We start from the raw sequence: 17,000 nt of genomic DNA, 5'->3' as shown, positions 1-17,000 counted from the left end.
GGTGCAGAAGTTGGGACCTACCACGAGCAGGGAATACTTCAGTCCCTGCTTGCACTGTTTCCCCTGCTGCACCTTTGCCTCACCCCCACGGAGATGCTGCTGTGGGGAACCAGATTTTAAGCTGGCTCCCCATACTGCTGGCTCCTGCTCCCCCACCCTGCTGCCTCCGATACAGAGTCAGCAAGTTGAGGGGGAAGTGACTAATCGAGTAGTGACTTGACTACCCGATAAGCCTATGCTTATCAGGTAGTTGACTAGTTGCTTATATCCCTATTATACACACAGGTGATATTTACAATTAAGAATCAAGGCTGGGATTTTCAAAAGGCCAAATACAACATAACCTCTGTTTTGGTAGGCACAGTGTTCAGCATCATAGGAAAACTGCTTAGATTTGCAATGGCATAACTGATAGTGTTAAAATCCCGTATTTCTTTTGTCTCAAAATGCTGTGTTCCCTGTGAGACAGTTTTTCTGGTCTCTTACAATAAATTAAGTTACTGAACTATTTTGAAATTTATCTCTTAAATAAAGTTAAAAAACGGATGGGAACAGGCCAAGTTCTAAAAGTAGTACTGAAATAATTGTCCTTACAGACAATTTTGATATTTGTATTGGGTATATTTGGAAAAAATATACTGTTTTGATATTCGTATTGGGTATATTTGGAAAAAAAACAAGCATTGCTTTAATTGTATTTTAGGAGAATGGTAGCAATTTAACAAGCTTCAGGTATACAGTAAATTAATATAATATGATTATTTTCATAGGAAATGGCAAGCTTTAAGATCGCAGCTCTGCAAAAAGTTTTAGATGACAGTGTACCTCTGTCTGAGCTAGAACTGGCTAATAAGCAGTATAATGAATTAACTGCTAAATACAGGGATATACTACAAAAAGATAACTTGCTTGTCCAGAGAACAACAAACTTGGAGCACATGGAGGTAATGTTACTTGATACTCTAGACCTTTATGCAAATAATCACGTTTTGTTATTGTGAAGAATAATATACATGTACAGATTGTCCCCCTTGGGTTATGTTTGTGGCTGCACCGCTGCAGTGCTGATGCTCATTACAGTATTGGGAGGGATTTTTCTGTTGCTGTAGTAAATTCACCTCATTAGAAGGTGGTAGCTGGGTCGGTAGACGTCTTCCTTCAACCTAACTAACACTGTCTACACTAGAGCTTAGGTCAGCATATCTATTCACTCAGAGGTGAGAATTTTTCACACCCCGATGGACATAACTATGTTGATGTAAGATGCCAGTGTAGACCATTTGTAAAAAAAAGGGGGTCACTGTAGCTGTTGTAACACTACATCCTCTCCTGTTACCTCATTTCTATGGAAGTTCCATTGCTGGATCTCCTCACAGTAGGAGATTCATAGAGGATTAGAGGGTGTGAAGGATAAGAGCTGTCATATTCTAAATACTGATGTGATAAGCAGTTTTAGAAAGACCTGAGAGAGACGGTGACTGAGTTATTTAAGGAACTTGGAGCAAAGTCTAGGCAAGAGATAATAGAACCTCAAATTGTAAAGCTTTCCTTTCTGTAATTGTTATTGAGCAAAATGTCAACCATTGTCAGTGTTGTTAGCAAAGAGGATAAAGAGACCATATATCGGGGTGGGCAATAATTTTAGAAGGGGGGCCACTTCACAAATTTTTAAAGTGGGCTGGGGCCACCCTGGAAGGGGCGGGACCTTGGGCAGGGCCAGGATACTTCTGGGCTCCCCTGCCCACAGACCCTGATTGGCCTGCGGGTGAAGTCTTTGTTCCTCGCCTCCTGGCGCCTATAGAGAACTGCCAGCTGTTCTGAACAGCTGGTGGTTCCCTTTAGGCACTGCATGGCCCTGGTGGCAGGAAGGGTCTTCATGTGGTCCCCTCACCTTCAGGCCAGTCAGGGCCTGGGAGCAGGGGAATGCACAAAATCTTTTGCCCTCTGTCCCCACCTTGCAAGGGGCACACAGCATTTAGAGTGAACTGCCAGCTGATTTGAAGAGCTGGCAGTTCATTCTAGGTTCTGTGCGCCCCTGGAGGGAGGAGGAGACTTCACGTACTCCCACCATCTCCAGGTCGCTTGGTAGACTGGATCCAGCTCACAGAGGCTTTCTTGCCCACCCCTGCCATATATCCCGATTTAAACTGGTATAGTTCCTGTTTTTCACATGAAGCTCTCTGTGTCTAACACGTTTTTTTTGAGAAACACCTGAAATGTCCTGCTTTTTCATTTTACCCCTCAAAATATTTGGGTTTTTAGTAACTAATTGTTTTGTATGACAGTATGCTTTTAAACAAATAGAACTACCTCTGTGTTTACCAGTAACAATCCAATGGTAAGAGAGGTTAGTGTGACCAGTAGTATTTGGGAACATGAGAAAGAGGAATGTGTACAGGCAATCAATGCTGTGCTTTTTCCCAAATAAAAAAATGTTAATGACACTTACCTTGTGTGCCATGATAAGTTCAGAAACTGAGTTATTGGAATCAATCCTGCTCCATGGAGCAAGAACAACACTTGTTTGACTCAGAAACTGAGAGTAGTGATACCAGCACATATATTTTTAAAATGTACTTTTGTGAAGAAACCATTCAGAAATATAAATTTGTAAAAATGTCATTGCAAAAATGAACAGCTTTTTTATTTAGAAAACATGGTCACAGTATTCTATAGGGACCAGTGAAATGCAGCTATTACTGCTGACTTTTTTTTAAACGGAAGTGGTGGGCTCTCTTCTCTCTTTGTGGTGCTGAGAAGTGTCTGCAGCCTTCAAAACCCATGCTTTCCCACTTCATTGAATCCCAACAGTGGGACTACAAGTTGGACCTCCTTGAATTTTCTGGACCAGGGGAGGTCTCCTGACACCAGCCTCTCAGCTCATCATCCACTGCTGGCAAGCTACCCCAGCAGGCAACCCTGCCTCATGCTCCCTCCAGAACTTGGCTGGGCTTCTAGTCCAGCTACTGCTGGCTCTTTGGCCAGCACAGGCACCAGCTCCTGTTGCAAGGCTCCAGTCCTGCATAGCCAGAAGCAGCCGTGGGGTTGAGGCTCCGGTCCCACAAAGCTGAGACCAGTCACAGGCCTGAGGCTCTGGTCCTGGCCCTATGCAGCCCCAGTCCTATGTAGCTGGGGGAAGCTGAAGGGCTCTAGCCATTTCACCACACAGCTGAAGGAAGCTGCTGTGGGGCTTTGGCCCCGGTCCTGTGCTGCCCCCAGCCGGGCTGCTGACCATAATGCTCCACCCAGCTGGCCTGCTGCCCTTAGGTTCCTGGGCTCTCTGGTCCAGGACCATCCAACTCTCTGGACTAGAGAGTGCCAGATTTTGGAGGTACAACCTCATGACATAAAACTCCTTTATAATAACCTTGTCCACAGGCTTTTGTGAGAGTGGTGACAATTTAGCACACAGGTGCTACATAGACAGTTATTCCAGACATTGTTTTTGGGTTGTTTGATGTATAGTTGGTAACTACAGAATGAGTGTTTCCTAAGCTGTTGTGGGTATTTTTTTTCACTAAAAGAAAAGTTGACTTATTTTGCTTATCCCAATAATTTAAAAGGTCAAAAACTAAGAAGCATGAATAAAATGTGTGAAACTAAACCAATTAAAATAGAGTACTTTTCAACAGCCTTTCCTCTTTAAAAAAAAAATCATGAACATTTAAAGCAACATAAATCTTTTGTTTGTTGTGTAGCTTTAAGAATTAGTCAGCCATCATTTGATTTGTGAGAGGGAATTCAACACTGTTGATAAAAATTCATGGTAACTGAAGTGTATGATATATTCAGGACAATGCCAAACATTTTGATTATTGTATAGGAAGTGGATACCACTTAGTTGTATTATGAGTTAGTAGGTTATGCCAAACCATAATATTTTAATCATCAGCCATGTTACTGTTTTGTTGCTCTATTACATTGTTACTTCTCTGACATGCAGAGTGAAAATGCATCCTTAAAGGAACAGATAAATGCATTAAATAAGGAACTTGAGATCACAAAAGAAAAACTTCACACTGTGGAACAAGCTTGGGACCAAACAACTAAATTGGGCAAGTATAAATACTGTTTCATATCAATAAAGAACATACAATATTTCCTTTGGAAAACTAATTTTTATAAATACAGCCTCTCTCCAACATACGAACCGGTTACGGACCAAGCAATTGGTCGAAACTCAGTTTGTTCGTAAGTCGGACCCCATAGAGTTACATGCGACCGCGCTGTTTGTAAGCGCGGATTGCGTTCATAACTCGGGGTCTGCTATTTACGACAGTTTTGGTTGTAACTGAACGGTCGTAAGTCAACTGTTCGGAACTCGGGGACTGGCTGTATTAAAAACAAAATGCTTTAAAGAAATTTTATATAATGCATTTTCTTCATCTCCTCTTCATTCAGAGATTTAAAAAAAAGTCATGCAAAAACCTTACTCAAATTTAAGATTATTTTAGTCTTATTGAGAACCTGTTGGTTGGTATTTATCAAATAGAATAGATGTTTATTATTAGTTAGGTTAGCTATACTAATATTTAGTTAAAGCTTGAAATCCAGGAAACATTTTTAACAATGCTTTTTCATTGTCTTGATTGCTGACGGCCAGTTCTGACTTCTTTTACCTTTTGGTGGTACCCTCCCAGGGCAGATCTATCCCTTAACAGCTGGGCTACATCTTGACTGGCATGATTTTGCGGAAAAGAGCGTCTAGATTGGCATGGACGCTTTTCTGCAAAAGCGCTTTTGCGCAAAAGCATCCGTGGCTGATCTAGACGCGCTTTTGCGCAAAAAAGCTCCGATTGCCATTTTCACAATCGGGGCTTTTTTGCGCAAAACAAATTTGAGCTGTCTGCACTGGTCCTTTTGCGCAAAAGCTTTTGCGCAAAAGGACTTTTGCCCGAACGGGAGCAGCATAGTATTTCCGCAAGAAGCACTGATTTCTTACATGAGATTGTCAGTGTTCTTGTGGAAATTCAAGTGGCCAGTGTAGACAGCTGGCAAGTTTTTCCGCAAAAGCAGTTGCTTTTGCGGAAAAACTTGCCAGTCTATACACAGGCTAGAGAATCTTGTGGTTCATTCACAAGGGAATTGCTGCCCTCCAGTGGTATTAACAGCTTTCAGTCACTCCTTTCAAGTGAGCTAAGGGTTGGGATTAAGCCAAGGGGAACCTTTTTTGGTTGGGGGGCCACCAATCCACAGAAAAATTAGTCGGGGGCTGCACACAAGTGAGAAGCCAAAAAAGAAAAACCTCACTGACCTGGCCCCTCACTTAGAAGGAGAAAGACACTCCTCACATTCTTCTTGCACACCAGAGCCTAGGGGGGCCCAGGCTAGTAGTTTTTGTGTGCTCCAGCCCCACATGGGCCAGTGTCAGGTTTGGAGTGCCCGTGCAGGCTCCCCAATGCAGATGGACAAGCCCTGAGTCTCGAGGGCCGGATCCAGGCAAGCCGGGGGCTTCATCATGTCCCTGGACCTTAGATTCCCCACCCCTGGATTAAGGACTCCGATTTTTTAAGTAACCTCAGTTGAATCTGTATCAAAGGTCCTGGTTTTTTATTGCAGCATTGGTCAAGTAACCGGGCAAGTGGTTTGTGGGTTTCCTTCTGCCTAGATTTACAAACCTCAACATAGTACTTCTATGTTCTCAATAACTGCAACATTGTGTAGCTCCAACATACTTCCCCATTTTTTCTCTTTTATGTAGTCATCTCTTCTACTCTTGTTTGGTTACTTAGTTTTTTATTCATTATCTGCTAGTTTTTTGCTAGCTGAGACACTAAAAATGAGAGGTTACATTGGTGTAATTCATAAGGTATAAACATGCTGAAAATAGTGGAGAATTTAAAAATTGGGTAGTAACAAACAACATATCTCAGTGGTGATTGAACCGTTGTACACCCACACCTTGAATGCTGCATGCAGTTCTGGTCACCCTGTCTCAAAAAAGATATATGAGAATTGAAAAAGATATAGAGAAGTGCAGCAAAATGATTTAGGAATGGAACAGCTTCATAAGAGGAGAGATTAAAATGCCTGGGATTGGTCAGCTTTGAAAAGAGATGATTGAAGGAGATTTGATAGAGGGCTATAAAATAATGAAAGATATGGAGAAATTGAGTAAGGCAGTGACATTTACACCTTCAAATAACACAAGAACTAAGGTTTACCCAATGAAATTCTAGTTCCAGAAATTATTTGTGTGTTCTGGTTCCTTACAGAGATAAATCAAAAGTGTTACTTTAAGAAGTTGTTTTTGTTTTTCCAATTTAAAATCTTGTTAAAATATTATTCAATGTAGGGGGTGATAGTGCCATGGACAAAGCCACAAAAGCAATAACCAACAGTGAAATTGTTTCTATTTCCAAAAAAATCACTGTGCTGGAAATGAAGGAACTAAATGAAAGACAGAGAGCTGAACACTCACAACGAATGTATGAACATTTAAGGAACACTTTAAAGCAAGTGGAAGAACGTAACTTTGAATTGGAAACAAAGTTTGCTGAGGTATATAGAGATTTAATTCTGTAATTTGTCAAATATATTCTAGAAATGCACTTTTAGCTTTTGGATATATTGTTGTATTAGATACCATTGGTGCCTTTTTTTAATAGATAGGTTTACGTATCAAAATGTAGCTGGTTATAAATAGATTTTTATTGACGTATAGATTTATTCAATAATTTATTTCAGAATTTAGTTATTCACGGTAAGATTAATGCTGGTATATATAATGCTGGTATATGGTAATGTTTCTGACTTTGTTGACTTTTGCATCCTCCTCCTCTCTTTCTTACCTCCAAAATGATGTCATCTTGATTTTCTGTGAAACTTTCTATGTCCTTTTCTGTATTGTGTCTTATGCTTGGAATATTATCTGCTGGTAGGCTTGCCAGATGCTTTCACCAAAAATCCTGAATATGACACAAAAAAAATTTGGTTGGGCAAAAAAAACCCCCCCAAAAAAACAAAAACGGAGAATAAAAGAAAAAAACAGAAAATACTGGACATTTTACAGGGGCCAGAAATAATGGACTGTCTGGGTGAAAACTGGACACCTGGCAACCCTATCTGCAGAGCTTTTTGCTGTGCCATCTCAGGTCCTGGCAAAATCTGTTTTGGCCCAAAGATTCTTGACTTCCAGAAGTGACTAGTAACCATGGGTACTTCAATTTTTGGTGCCGAATTGGAGATTTTTTTTCAAGGGGCCTGATTTTCAAAAAACGTTGAACACTAATTAACTCTTCTAAAATATGGACCTATTAAGGTGTCTCAAATTGAGCATTGAAAATGACTGGTCACATTACTGTAAAAATGATGACTAATAATTTTTAATATAAATACACCACTCGGTGAATTGTTATTCTTATTTATTATTTGTAGTAACAGCCCCAAAGTTCTAGGCATTGTGCAAACATATAACAAAGAGAGTCACTATCTTGAAGAGTTTACAATACAAGTATTGTTCCCTTTTCCTACCCCCATTTTATATTAGTTTCTTACTTTCACTGTTTCAAGAAACTGAAAAAAATGGTTTTCATTTAGAACACTTATTTGTAAGGATGCTTGTATAGATTCTCTGACATGAGTGCAATGTTGGAAACAGGAAATTGGTTTTAAAGAGTGAAACAAAAGAAAACTAAAGGAAAAATTGAGGGAAAACAGTATCTCAAAATACAACTTCACAACATTTTGTGCTAATTACAAATATATTGTATGCCTATTCCTAACGAATTTAGCAAATAAATTTTGTTTTTTAAGCTTACTAAAATCAACCTTGAGGCACAAAAGGTGGAACAGACATTAAGAGATGAACTGGCAAACAGTGTGAGTAAAGCAATAAGTGATGCAGATAGACAAAAAATCATGGAGCTAGAGAAGAGTGAAATGGAACTGAAGATTGAGGTATCAAAGTAAGTGCAGAAGTATCAAATTTAGTATTACAGTATATTTGGAAGTATTTTGTAATTTGTAATATAGATACATGTTGCTTATATTAACGGAAACAGTTTTTATCTGTCTTTATGTATATTCTAAATCTGGAATTTTAGATGAAGAATTACAGAAAGGACTTGGTTAATAAGAACAGTGATGCTGATAGGTCTTAAGCAGATGCTTAAGAGCTGTCTTGTATAGGTATGAATGTAAACATGGGCTTAAATGCTTTCCTGCATTGGGGCTTTAATTAGATGATATAGCATTTTGTATTTGAGTTTAAACAATATTTTGTTCCTTTTGTTGCATTCTCATTAAGTATAACCTGGTAAAAATACTACAGGAAGACAAAAATATTATTTTTTGGAAAAGCCATTGAAGCCAATTCTTCATAGATATTTTCTTTAAAAAAAAGTATTTTGAAAGAAACTTGCTTATGTAAAGTATTTTAAGTATCATTATCTCAGTGGTTTTATATGTGCCCAGAAACAAGATCTCTGAGTTAATCTTCTGCCATATATGCCCTTCTGAAAGTTACCTGATATAACAAATACTGCAGCTTTTTTGCATAAGAATGTTTTCAGTAGAAAATGACATGAAAAAATATAATCTACTCATAAGGTGAATTGTTCCTAAATAAGTTTTTAAAGTAATATAAGGCTATTGTTTTTATGGTAAAAGGAACATACTATTTTTGTTTTGAAAGATACAGTTAATCAAGACTTTAGTACATCAAAATCTCCCAAAAGTTAAAAGCAATCTGCAATGCCATATAATTGCAGAGATTATAAAGATGCCACAAGATATTAATAATGCATCTTTCTGATGTCCTAAGATTAGCAGTATGCATATGAATTGAAATACTAACCTTTATGACCTAGAGATATAATTGTGACTGTGGACAATGAACTCACAGGGTAAATAGTCTACACCCCTTCCAGTGCTCCTCTCTTCAGTTGTTGTTTTTTTTTTCTGTATAGAGCAACTGTACATTTTTTAGTAAATACTTTTTTAATCAGGAGCTTGAACTCTTGAAGTTATTTGAGATGTTTATTATTGACATCAGTAGTGAAACAGAAGAATCAGATCCATAAACCTCAGTCTTGTTTCCTAAATAGGCATGAGAAGAGATCAGTTGGAGCTTTATTAATGGGACAGTATCCAAATTACTGTCCTTTATTTGTGGGGAAAGAAGGGGAAAAGATCTGGAAATGTTCACTTTGAATGTTCTAATATGGGGGAGAAAGGCTTTTAAACATCTGTCTTCAGGACCTTTTAAGTAGTGCAGTTTAACAGGTAAAGGAACATAAGAACGGCCCTACTGGGTCAGACCAAGGTCCATCTAGCCCAGTATCCTGTCTGCTGACAGTGGCCAATGATAGATGCCCCAGAGGGAGGGAACACAACAGGTAACCTTCACGTGATCCCTCTCTTGTCATCCATTTCCAGACAAAGAGAGGCTAGGGACACCATTCCCACCCATCCTGGCTAATAGCCATTGATGGACCTAACCTCCATGAATCTATCTATCTCTTTTTTGAACCCTGTTAAAGTCCTAGCCTTCACCACATCGTCTAGCAAGAAGTTTCACAGGTTGACTGTGCGCTGAGTGAAGAATAACTTCCTTTTGTTTGTTTTAAACCTGCTTCTTATTAATTTCATTTGATGACCCCCTAGTTCTTACATTATGGGAACCAGTAAATAACATTTCCTTATTCACTTTTTCCACACCAGTCATGATTTTATAGACCTCTATCATATCCCCCTTCAGTCACCTCTTTTCTAAGGGTATGTCTACACTTGCACCCTCTTTCGAGAGAGGGATGCAAATGAAGACATTTGAAATTGCAAATGAAGCTGGGATTTACATATCCTGTGCTTCATTTGCATAATCACGTTATGGCACTATTTCGAAATAGCGCTATTTTGAAATAACAAACGCGGTGTAGATGCGGTTATTTTGGGAGAATAACCTTCTTCCGAAATAACTGTTAAACCTCATTTTATGAGGAATAAGGGTTATTTCGAGAGAAGTGTGTGCTCTTGAAATAACTGTGTCTTAACAGTGTTTGTTATTTTGAAGTAGTGCTATTTCGAAATAGTGCCATAACGCGATTATGCAAATGAAGCATGGGATATTTAAATCCTAGCTTCATTTGCAATTTTGAATGTCTTCATTTGCATCCCTCTCTCGAAAGAGGGTGCAAATATAGTCATACCCTAAGATAAAAAATCCAAGTCTTTTTAATCTCTCTTCATATGGGAACCATTCCAAACCCCTAATCATTTTTGTAGCCCTTTTCCAATGCCAATATGTCTTGTTTTCAGATGAGGCAACCACATCTATACGCACTATTCAAGATGTGGGCGTACCATGGTTTTATATAGCGGCAATAAGAAATTCTCTGTCTTATTCTCTATCCCTTTTTTAATGATTCTTAACATTGTTTCCTTTTTTGACTGCTGCTACACACTGAGTGGATGTTTTCAGAGAACTATCCACAGTGACTTCAAGAACTGTCTCTCTCTTGAGTAGTTGTAGCTAAATTAGTCCCCAGGATATTGTATGTATAGTTGGGATTATTTTTTCCAATATGCATTACTTTACATTTTTCAGCATTATATTTCATTTGCCATTTTGTTGCCCAGTCACTTAGTTTGGTGCGACCTTTTTGAAGCTCTTCACAATCTGCTTTGGTCTTAACTATCTTGAGCAATTTGATATCATCTGCACATTTTGCCACCTCACCGTTTATCATTTATAAGTACATTGAATAGGATTGGTTCCAGGACAGGCCTCACTAGTTACCTCTCTCCACTCGGAAAACTTATTATTTATTCCTACCCTTTGTTTTCTGTCTTTTAACCATTTATCAATCCATGAAAGGACCTTCCCTCTTATGCCATGACAACGTACTTGGATGTCATTGTAGCTTGAAGGATTAATTTATATTTTAACTTGGTATAGTATTCTTGTTTTCCTGTACTAGGTTAAGGGAGGTTTCTGATATTGCCAAAATGCAAGTTGCAGCTCTGGAGGCACGGCAGCAATCAAGAGAAAAGGAAGTGGCATCCCTTCGAATGCAAGTGTTAGACTATCAGGTCAGGTCAATACTGCTCTTCTTTATTAAGACTTGATAGTTAACTCATTTGTTTTGGAAGAAAGGGTTAAGGATAGAATATTCTTATTTTAGGTTATGAAAGTGCTTCCATGCTATATTAGTGAAATCTTTTACGTCTTCATTAGAAAAAAGATTTCTTTCTTTCTTTCTTTCTTTCTTTCTTTCTTTCTTTCTTTCTTTCTTTCTTTCTTTCTTTCTTTCTTTCTTTCTTTCTTTCTTTCTTTCTTTCTTTCTTTCTTTCTTTCTTTCTTTCATTCATTCATTCATTCAAGTGATACTGGACAAAATATGAATTGATGTGAGGCTATTAACGTCCAAAAGAGTTTTTCCATGAACTTTATTGGGAGTAAAATGAGCACTATAATGTGATAATCACTTACAGTTCATGTAAATGTGTTCAATTTTTGTTCTATATTTTGTGGTTTAGGCGCAGTCAGATGAAAAAGCTCTTATTGCAAAATTACATCAGCATATTGTAGCTCTTCAGATTAGCGAGACCACTGCTGTGAGCAAGCTAGAAGCACTTACAACGAAACTGCAAAAGATGGACATTTATAATCTACGCCTAGAACAGAAACTTGATGACAAAGAGCAGAGATTATATTACGCCCGACTAGAAGGGAGAAATAGAGCCAAACATCTACGCCAGACTGTGCAATCTTTGAGGCGACAGTTTAGTGGTGCTCTACCCTTGGCACAACAGGAGAAATTCTCTAAAACCATGATTCAGTTACAGAACGACAAACTAAAAATCATGGAAGAAGTTCAGCATGCCCAGGAAGAGCGTCGAAACATAGAGAACAAAGCAATGGAGATGGAATTAAAAGTAAAAGGCTTAGAAGAATTAATAAGCACATTGAAAGATACAAGAGGAGCCCAAAAGGTTTGATATGTAGATTTTTGTAAATAATTAATTATATGTATGTTTAGTTAAAACTTTAATCTATTGTATACTCTAAATATTTGCTTTAATATATGTCTTCATGATTTCCGAATATGCACTATTGTAACAACCTTTTGTTTTGTTTTTAAAAAGTAGGATAATGGCCAGCTTTATTAGTAGATATATAAGGTCTAAGTAGGATCAGCCTTGGTTTTTCTTTAGATTTGAGGCCTCTCAAGAAAATTTAAATGTTGTAGGAACGGGTATTAGAGATTCAATACAGTATGAAATAGAAATCACTGTGCTGTCAGTTCATGGCACAAGTCCCAACTACTTTTGACCATTAAAAATGTCACTTGGGGGGTGGAAGCATAGGAGTAGGGATGTCAATTCAGGCATCCTGGACAAATTCTAATTTGGGTAATTACATTTTGCCTATTTGAGATAATTGTTTTCCAACTGGATGAGACATTCTCACTTTCTGTCCCAATCATTAAGTAATATTGCATTCTCTATTTAAAGACATTTATATTACAATGAGGGGTAAATTGGTCTTTTAGTTTTTAGTCAGTTTGCTAACTTTCTGAGAATTTTTAAACTTATGTAGGTGACAGATATTGCTACTATTTGTATATAATAAATTATTGAATGGTATAGTTTGTTATATACAACTTTTGTGGGTTGTATTGCAAACTTAGTTTCACTTAGAAAAAGATGTACAAATTTCCTAAATGCTTTTTTCATCTATTAAGATGATACTGATAATTAAGTGTATGAACTGTTACTATTTACCAGGTAATTGAATGGCATATGAAAATGGAAGAACTTCGTCTCCAGGAACTTAAACTGAGTCGAGAGTTAGTCAAACAAAAAGAAGAGATGAAATATTTGAATAATATCATTTCTGAATATGAGCGTACAATCAGCAGTCTGGAAGAAGAAATTGTACAGCAGAGCAAGGTATAAACTTCTGCATTTTATATATAGTAGCCCAGTGACTGAGAGTCTGTAGCACCGAAATGCTGGCTGTTCCCTCTGGGTGGCGCTGTTGCTGAAATGCTGGCTGTTCCCTCTGGGCGGCCCGTGCTGCATGGGGAGTGTGCGGACCAAATGGCCGCTTGCTCCCCTGCGGCGGCCCGGCTGAGCGGCGCAGAAGTCAGCCGAGCGCCACGGTGGGAGGGGAATGTGGAAGGGGCGGTGACATGCGGCATGACAACGGCTCCAGGCTCCACCCCATGGCCATGAACTTCACTGCCCCGCTCCCCTTCACCTCCCACCATGGCGATCGGCTGACTTCTGCACTGCTTAGCAAGGCCGCCATGTGGGAACAAGCGGTGCAAGCGACCATTTGGGCTACGCGCCCCCCATGGAGCACGGGGAGTGTGGAGCCCAAACTGCCATTTGGGCTCTGCAGTCCCCCAAGTGAGAGACAGGAGAGGAAGGAGAAGTGAAAGAGAGAGACAGAGAAAGAGGCAGGAGGCAGAGGAGAGCTGAGAGAGAGAGAGAGAGTTGGGAGGCAGTAGAAGGAGGAGAGAGGAAGAGAGAGAGAGACGGAATGAGAGACCGGAGGCTCAGGAGAGAAGACCGATGTGGAGGAGAGACCTGAAAATCCCATCTTATGACGGACTAATTGGCTAGTGGTGTTAAAATAACAATATTTTCTGTTTAATAATTCTTTTGTTATATTTAAAAAACTCATAACTTACATGCACTAGATGTATGATACTTAAATGTCTAGTGTATATGCTATTATAGTTAAAGATGTTTTACTGTCAGAGGCACATTAGAGAATTTGAAAGAAATTCCAAAGGAGGGGCAAAATCTGCAATGTTGAAGTGAATAGTAAAGTTTTCATTTATATCAAGTGGCTCACAATTTCAATGTAGATCTCTTTAATCAAACTTTTTTTAATAGTTTTATGAAGAGCGGCAGATGGCTTGGGATCAGAGAGAAGTAGAGTTAGAACGTCAACTAGACATATATGACCGTCAGCAAAATGAAATACTAAATACTGCTCGAAAGGTACCTACAATGACGTATAAATAAATTAATAAGTGTATTAATTATTGTTGTCAGAGAAATAATGTTCATATTTGTCCTTTCTGTGCAGTTTGAAGAGGCTACAGGATCAGTTCCAGATCCTAGTTTGCCCCTTCCACAGCAGCTTGAGCTAGCTTTGAGGAAAATCAGAGAGCACATTCGAACAATCCTAGAAACTCGGGTAACCTGCAAATCATTAGAAGAGGTAATTAGATGACTATGCACCTAAACTATTAAAAACCTATGTATAGAACAAGAATAAATATGTTCACCTGAATTTATTTTCTAATGTGTGATATGAGGCATACATAAAGCACCACAGAACAGATCAATATCTCAAGACTGTAAAAAGCTCATTTCTGTGGCTCTTTAGGTATGAAAAAGGTCAAATAGGAAGAAAATTAGAAACAGTTTATATAATTACGGTGCTGATATTGTATACAATTAGTTTTATTAGTACTAATTAGGTTTAATTAACATTCTGTAGCATTGATTGAATGATTGTTATGTTAAACTTAACAAATGGCATCACTGCTTTCTTAAGAAATATTATCAAAGTAAAAATTAGTTGCATAAATTTCTTCTTAAACACTAAATAAAAAAGTAATCCTTTAAAAAAATATTTGGTATGTAAATACATTGTGCTGTATAAATTCCGCACAGTGAGATACAAATTAAAATGGAGAATTGTTTGGTTTGTAGTGTGCCTAGTAATCACAAGTAGGGAAAACCAAATACAAAATAAATTTTTATTTGTCATTTGATTTGGACATATACTGGCACATTTTGTTGTTAAGAAATATTTCTTTACTTTTTTTAGCATAATGTTTCTATAAGATTAGTAATATTTTTCTTTGTTGTAGAAACTAAAAGAGAAAGAAACTGCACTGTGGAAAGCAGAACAAAATGTTTTATCAAGAGACAGAGTTATAAATGAACTAAGGCTTCGATTACCTGCAACAGAAGAAAGAGAGAGGATAATAGCTGAGCTAGGTAGAAAAGAAAATGATTCAGAATACCATCATGCCCTGAAAGTTGCCCAGCAAACCATTACAAATATGCAGGCAAGACTAAATCAAAAGGAGGAAGTGTTGAAGAAGTATCAGCATCTCCTTGCAAAAGCTAGAGAGGTATATATGCTTTTCATGTTACCTTTTATTATTATTTTACGAGCTTGAGTTAATTTTGTGTTCAGTCCTGCTTTCAGTGAAGGCTTGGCAAAATTCCCATTGACTTCAGTAGGAGCAGTTACTTTCTCACTGCACAAAGGTTAGATTTTGTTAACCTCTTGTATTTGAAAATGTATTATATGTAAACGTTTTCTGACTGTTCTCATTTAGAATTGCTTCAATATGCCAGGATCAGGGAGCAAAATCTCTAGTGATAGATTTATGAAATTAACAAAGAATATAATTCTACATTTTGGTTGTTTGTTGGTGTACTTTTCCTTGGAAAAATTCAGAATTCTCTGCTGTTGTATTTCATTGTGGCCCAGATCATGCAGCAACCTTGGCAATAGTAGACTCTTGCCCGAGTCTCATTACAGGATTCTCACTTGTGACTGTAGTCATGAAAACATTTTATTCATTAGCTATATAAGAACTTTAAAAAAAAAATTTAAGATGAATCTAAACCTTATTAAAGATGTGTCGTGTGGTTCGACTTATTTTAGATCAAAGGAAAACCAGTACGCTTCAGAGCTACTTAACCACTTTCTTATTTATTGCAAGCTTTAAGCAGTTAATACAGTTACAAGCCTTAAGATCAATTACTATACAATTTAAATCTTTAATACTATAAATTCTAAAGCAAATAATACAGCGCAAAGCAATGCAAAAGCAGTTACTAAAAGATCTACTATATCCTATAATAAAGTCTAATTCACATACACTTCACCCGTATGCTACCTACAGTGCTGGGGAGGAGGTCTTGTTTCCATCTTTTCCGACCCATAGGAACACCACCTTTGACCAATTGATTACGTATTGTGCAGAATACCTAAAATGCCCAATGTCCTATTTGGGGTACATCCTGCTACTCAGGATGTTGCTGCTATGTGTGCAGTTAACAGTTTCATAGCTGCATCTTCTAATTAACTGGAGCAGTACGTGTGGGTCAATCCTGCCCATTCCCTCCTAGTTCTTACTAAACCCAATTTAGCAAAGAAAGATTTGGTCATTCTAATAATATTTACCAATTGATTATGTATTGTGCAGGATATGTAAAATTCCCAGGGCCCTATTTGGGATACATCCTGCTACTCAGAATGTTGCTGCTATATGCGCAATTAACAGTTTCATGGCTGAATCTCTACTTTTTGCTTATCAGAACAAAAATACTAGTACCAGGTGCTTGTTCTGTGTTCTTGACGTGGTCTCGCATACCAGGCTTAATCTGCATTGTTATGCAAAACAATTCCTGACTCTCGGGCCTTGCCTGCGTCTTTTGTTACACCAGACTTGAGACAGGCCAGAAATCCACACTTTGGACAAGGCAGACATCACCAGGTATTGCCAAGGCAGGGTAATGCAGCTCCCCCACAAGATGCCAGTTTGATGGTCTGCTTGTCTGATCTGACAAGAGTAAAAGTGATAAGGAAATTAGGTGCATAAACAGAGAATGGAAACAACCAGAAACGGTAAAGAGAATGATATTATCAAAGGAGATGGTACAGAGGAAAGTCAGGAGTACTGATTCTATGGGGAGTATAATAGCATTGGAAACAGTATAAACAGAGGGCAGAGAAGCTTTGATCATGTTTGCACTTCTTGGTGAGGGGGAGGGGTCTCACCCTGAGTGAGAAAGTTACAGTGCAGTACAGTGGCAATATAGACAAGCCCTCAGTGACTCCTATATGACAATGTCAGTTTGTTAAATACTCCTCTGTCTTCGGGTATGTCTACACTACGGCACTAATTCGAACTAATTTAATTCGAATTAGTTAATTCGAACTAAGCTAATTCGAATTAGTGCATCTAGACCTAAAAACTAATTCGAATTAGCATTTTGCTAATTCGAACTAGCAC

General features: G+C 38.1%; 1 protein-coding gene across 5 annotated transcripts in view; it reads left to right on the top strand.

Annotated features, from left to right (window-relative positions):
* The window catches only part of CEP290 (centrosomal protein 290), a 129,968-nt gene that overhangs the window by 52,071 nt on the left and 60,897 nt on the right, over nt 1-17,000 (top strand). For all 5 annotated transcript variants that reach the window (XM_006114000.4, XM_025180148.2, XM_075932772.1 and 2 more), the window contains 10 exons: nt 771-944; nt 3,944-4,055; nt 6,296-6,501; nt 7,756-7,907; nt 10,920-11,031; nt 11,479-11,934; nt 12,730-12,894; nt 13,849-13,956; nt 14,045-14,179; nt 14,838-15,104. In XM_006114000.4, coding sequence (XP_006114062.2) covers nt 771-944; nt 3,944-4,055; nt 6,296-6,501; nt 7,756-7,907; nt 10,920-11,031; nt 11,479-11,934; nt 12,730-12,894; nt 13,849-13,956; nt 14,045-14,179; nt 14,838-15,104 — 1,887 coding nt within the window. The remainder of the gene's footprint in view (nt 1-770; nt 945-3,943; nt 4,056-6,295; nt 6,502-7,755; nt 7,908-10,919; nt 11,032-11,478; nt 11,935-12,729; nt 12,895-13,848; nt 13,957-14,044; nt 14,180-14,837; nt 15,105-17,000) is intronic.

Source organism: Pelodiscus sinensis, chromosome 1 (assembly GCF_049634645.1).
Source record: "Pelodiscus sinensis isolate JC-2024 chromosome 1, ASM4963464v1, whole genome shotgun sequence".
Classification (NCBI taxonomy): domain Eukaryota; kingdom Metazoa; phylum Chordata; order Testudines; family Trionychidae; genus Pelodiscus; species Pelodiscus sinensis.
This window is presented reverse-complemented; position numbering and strand designations above follow the sequence as displayed.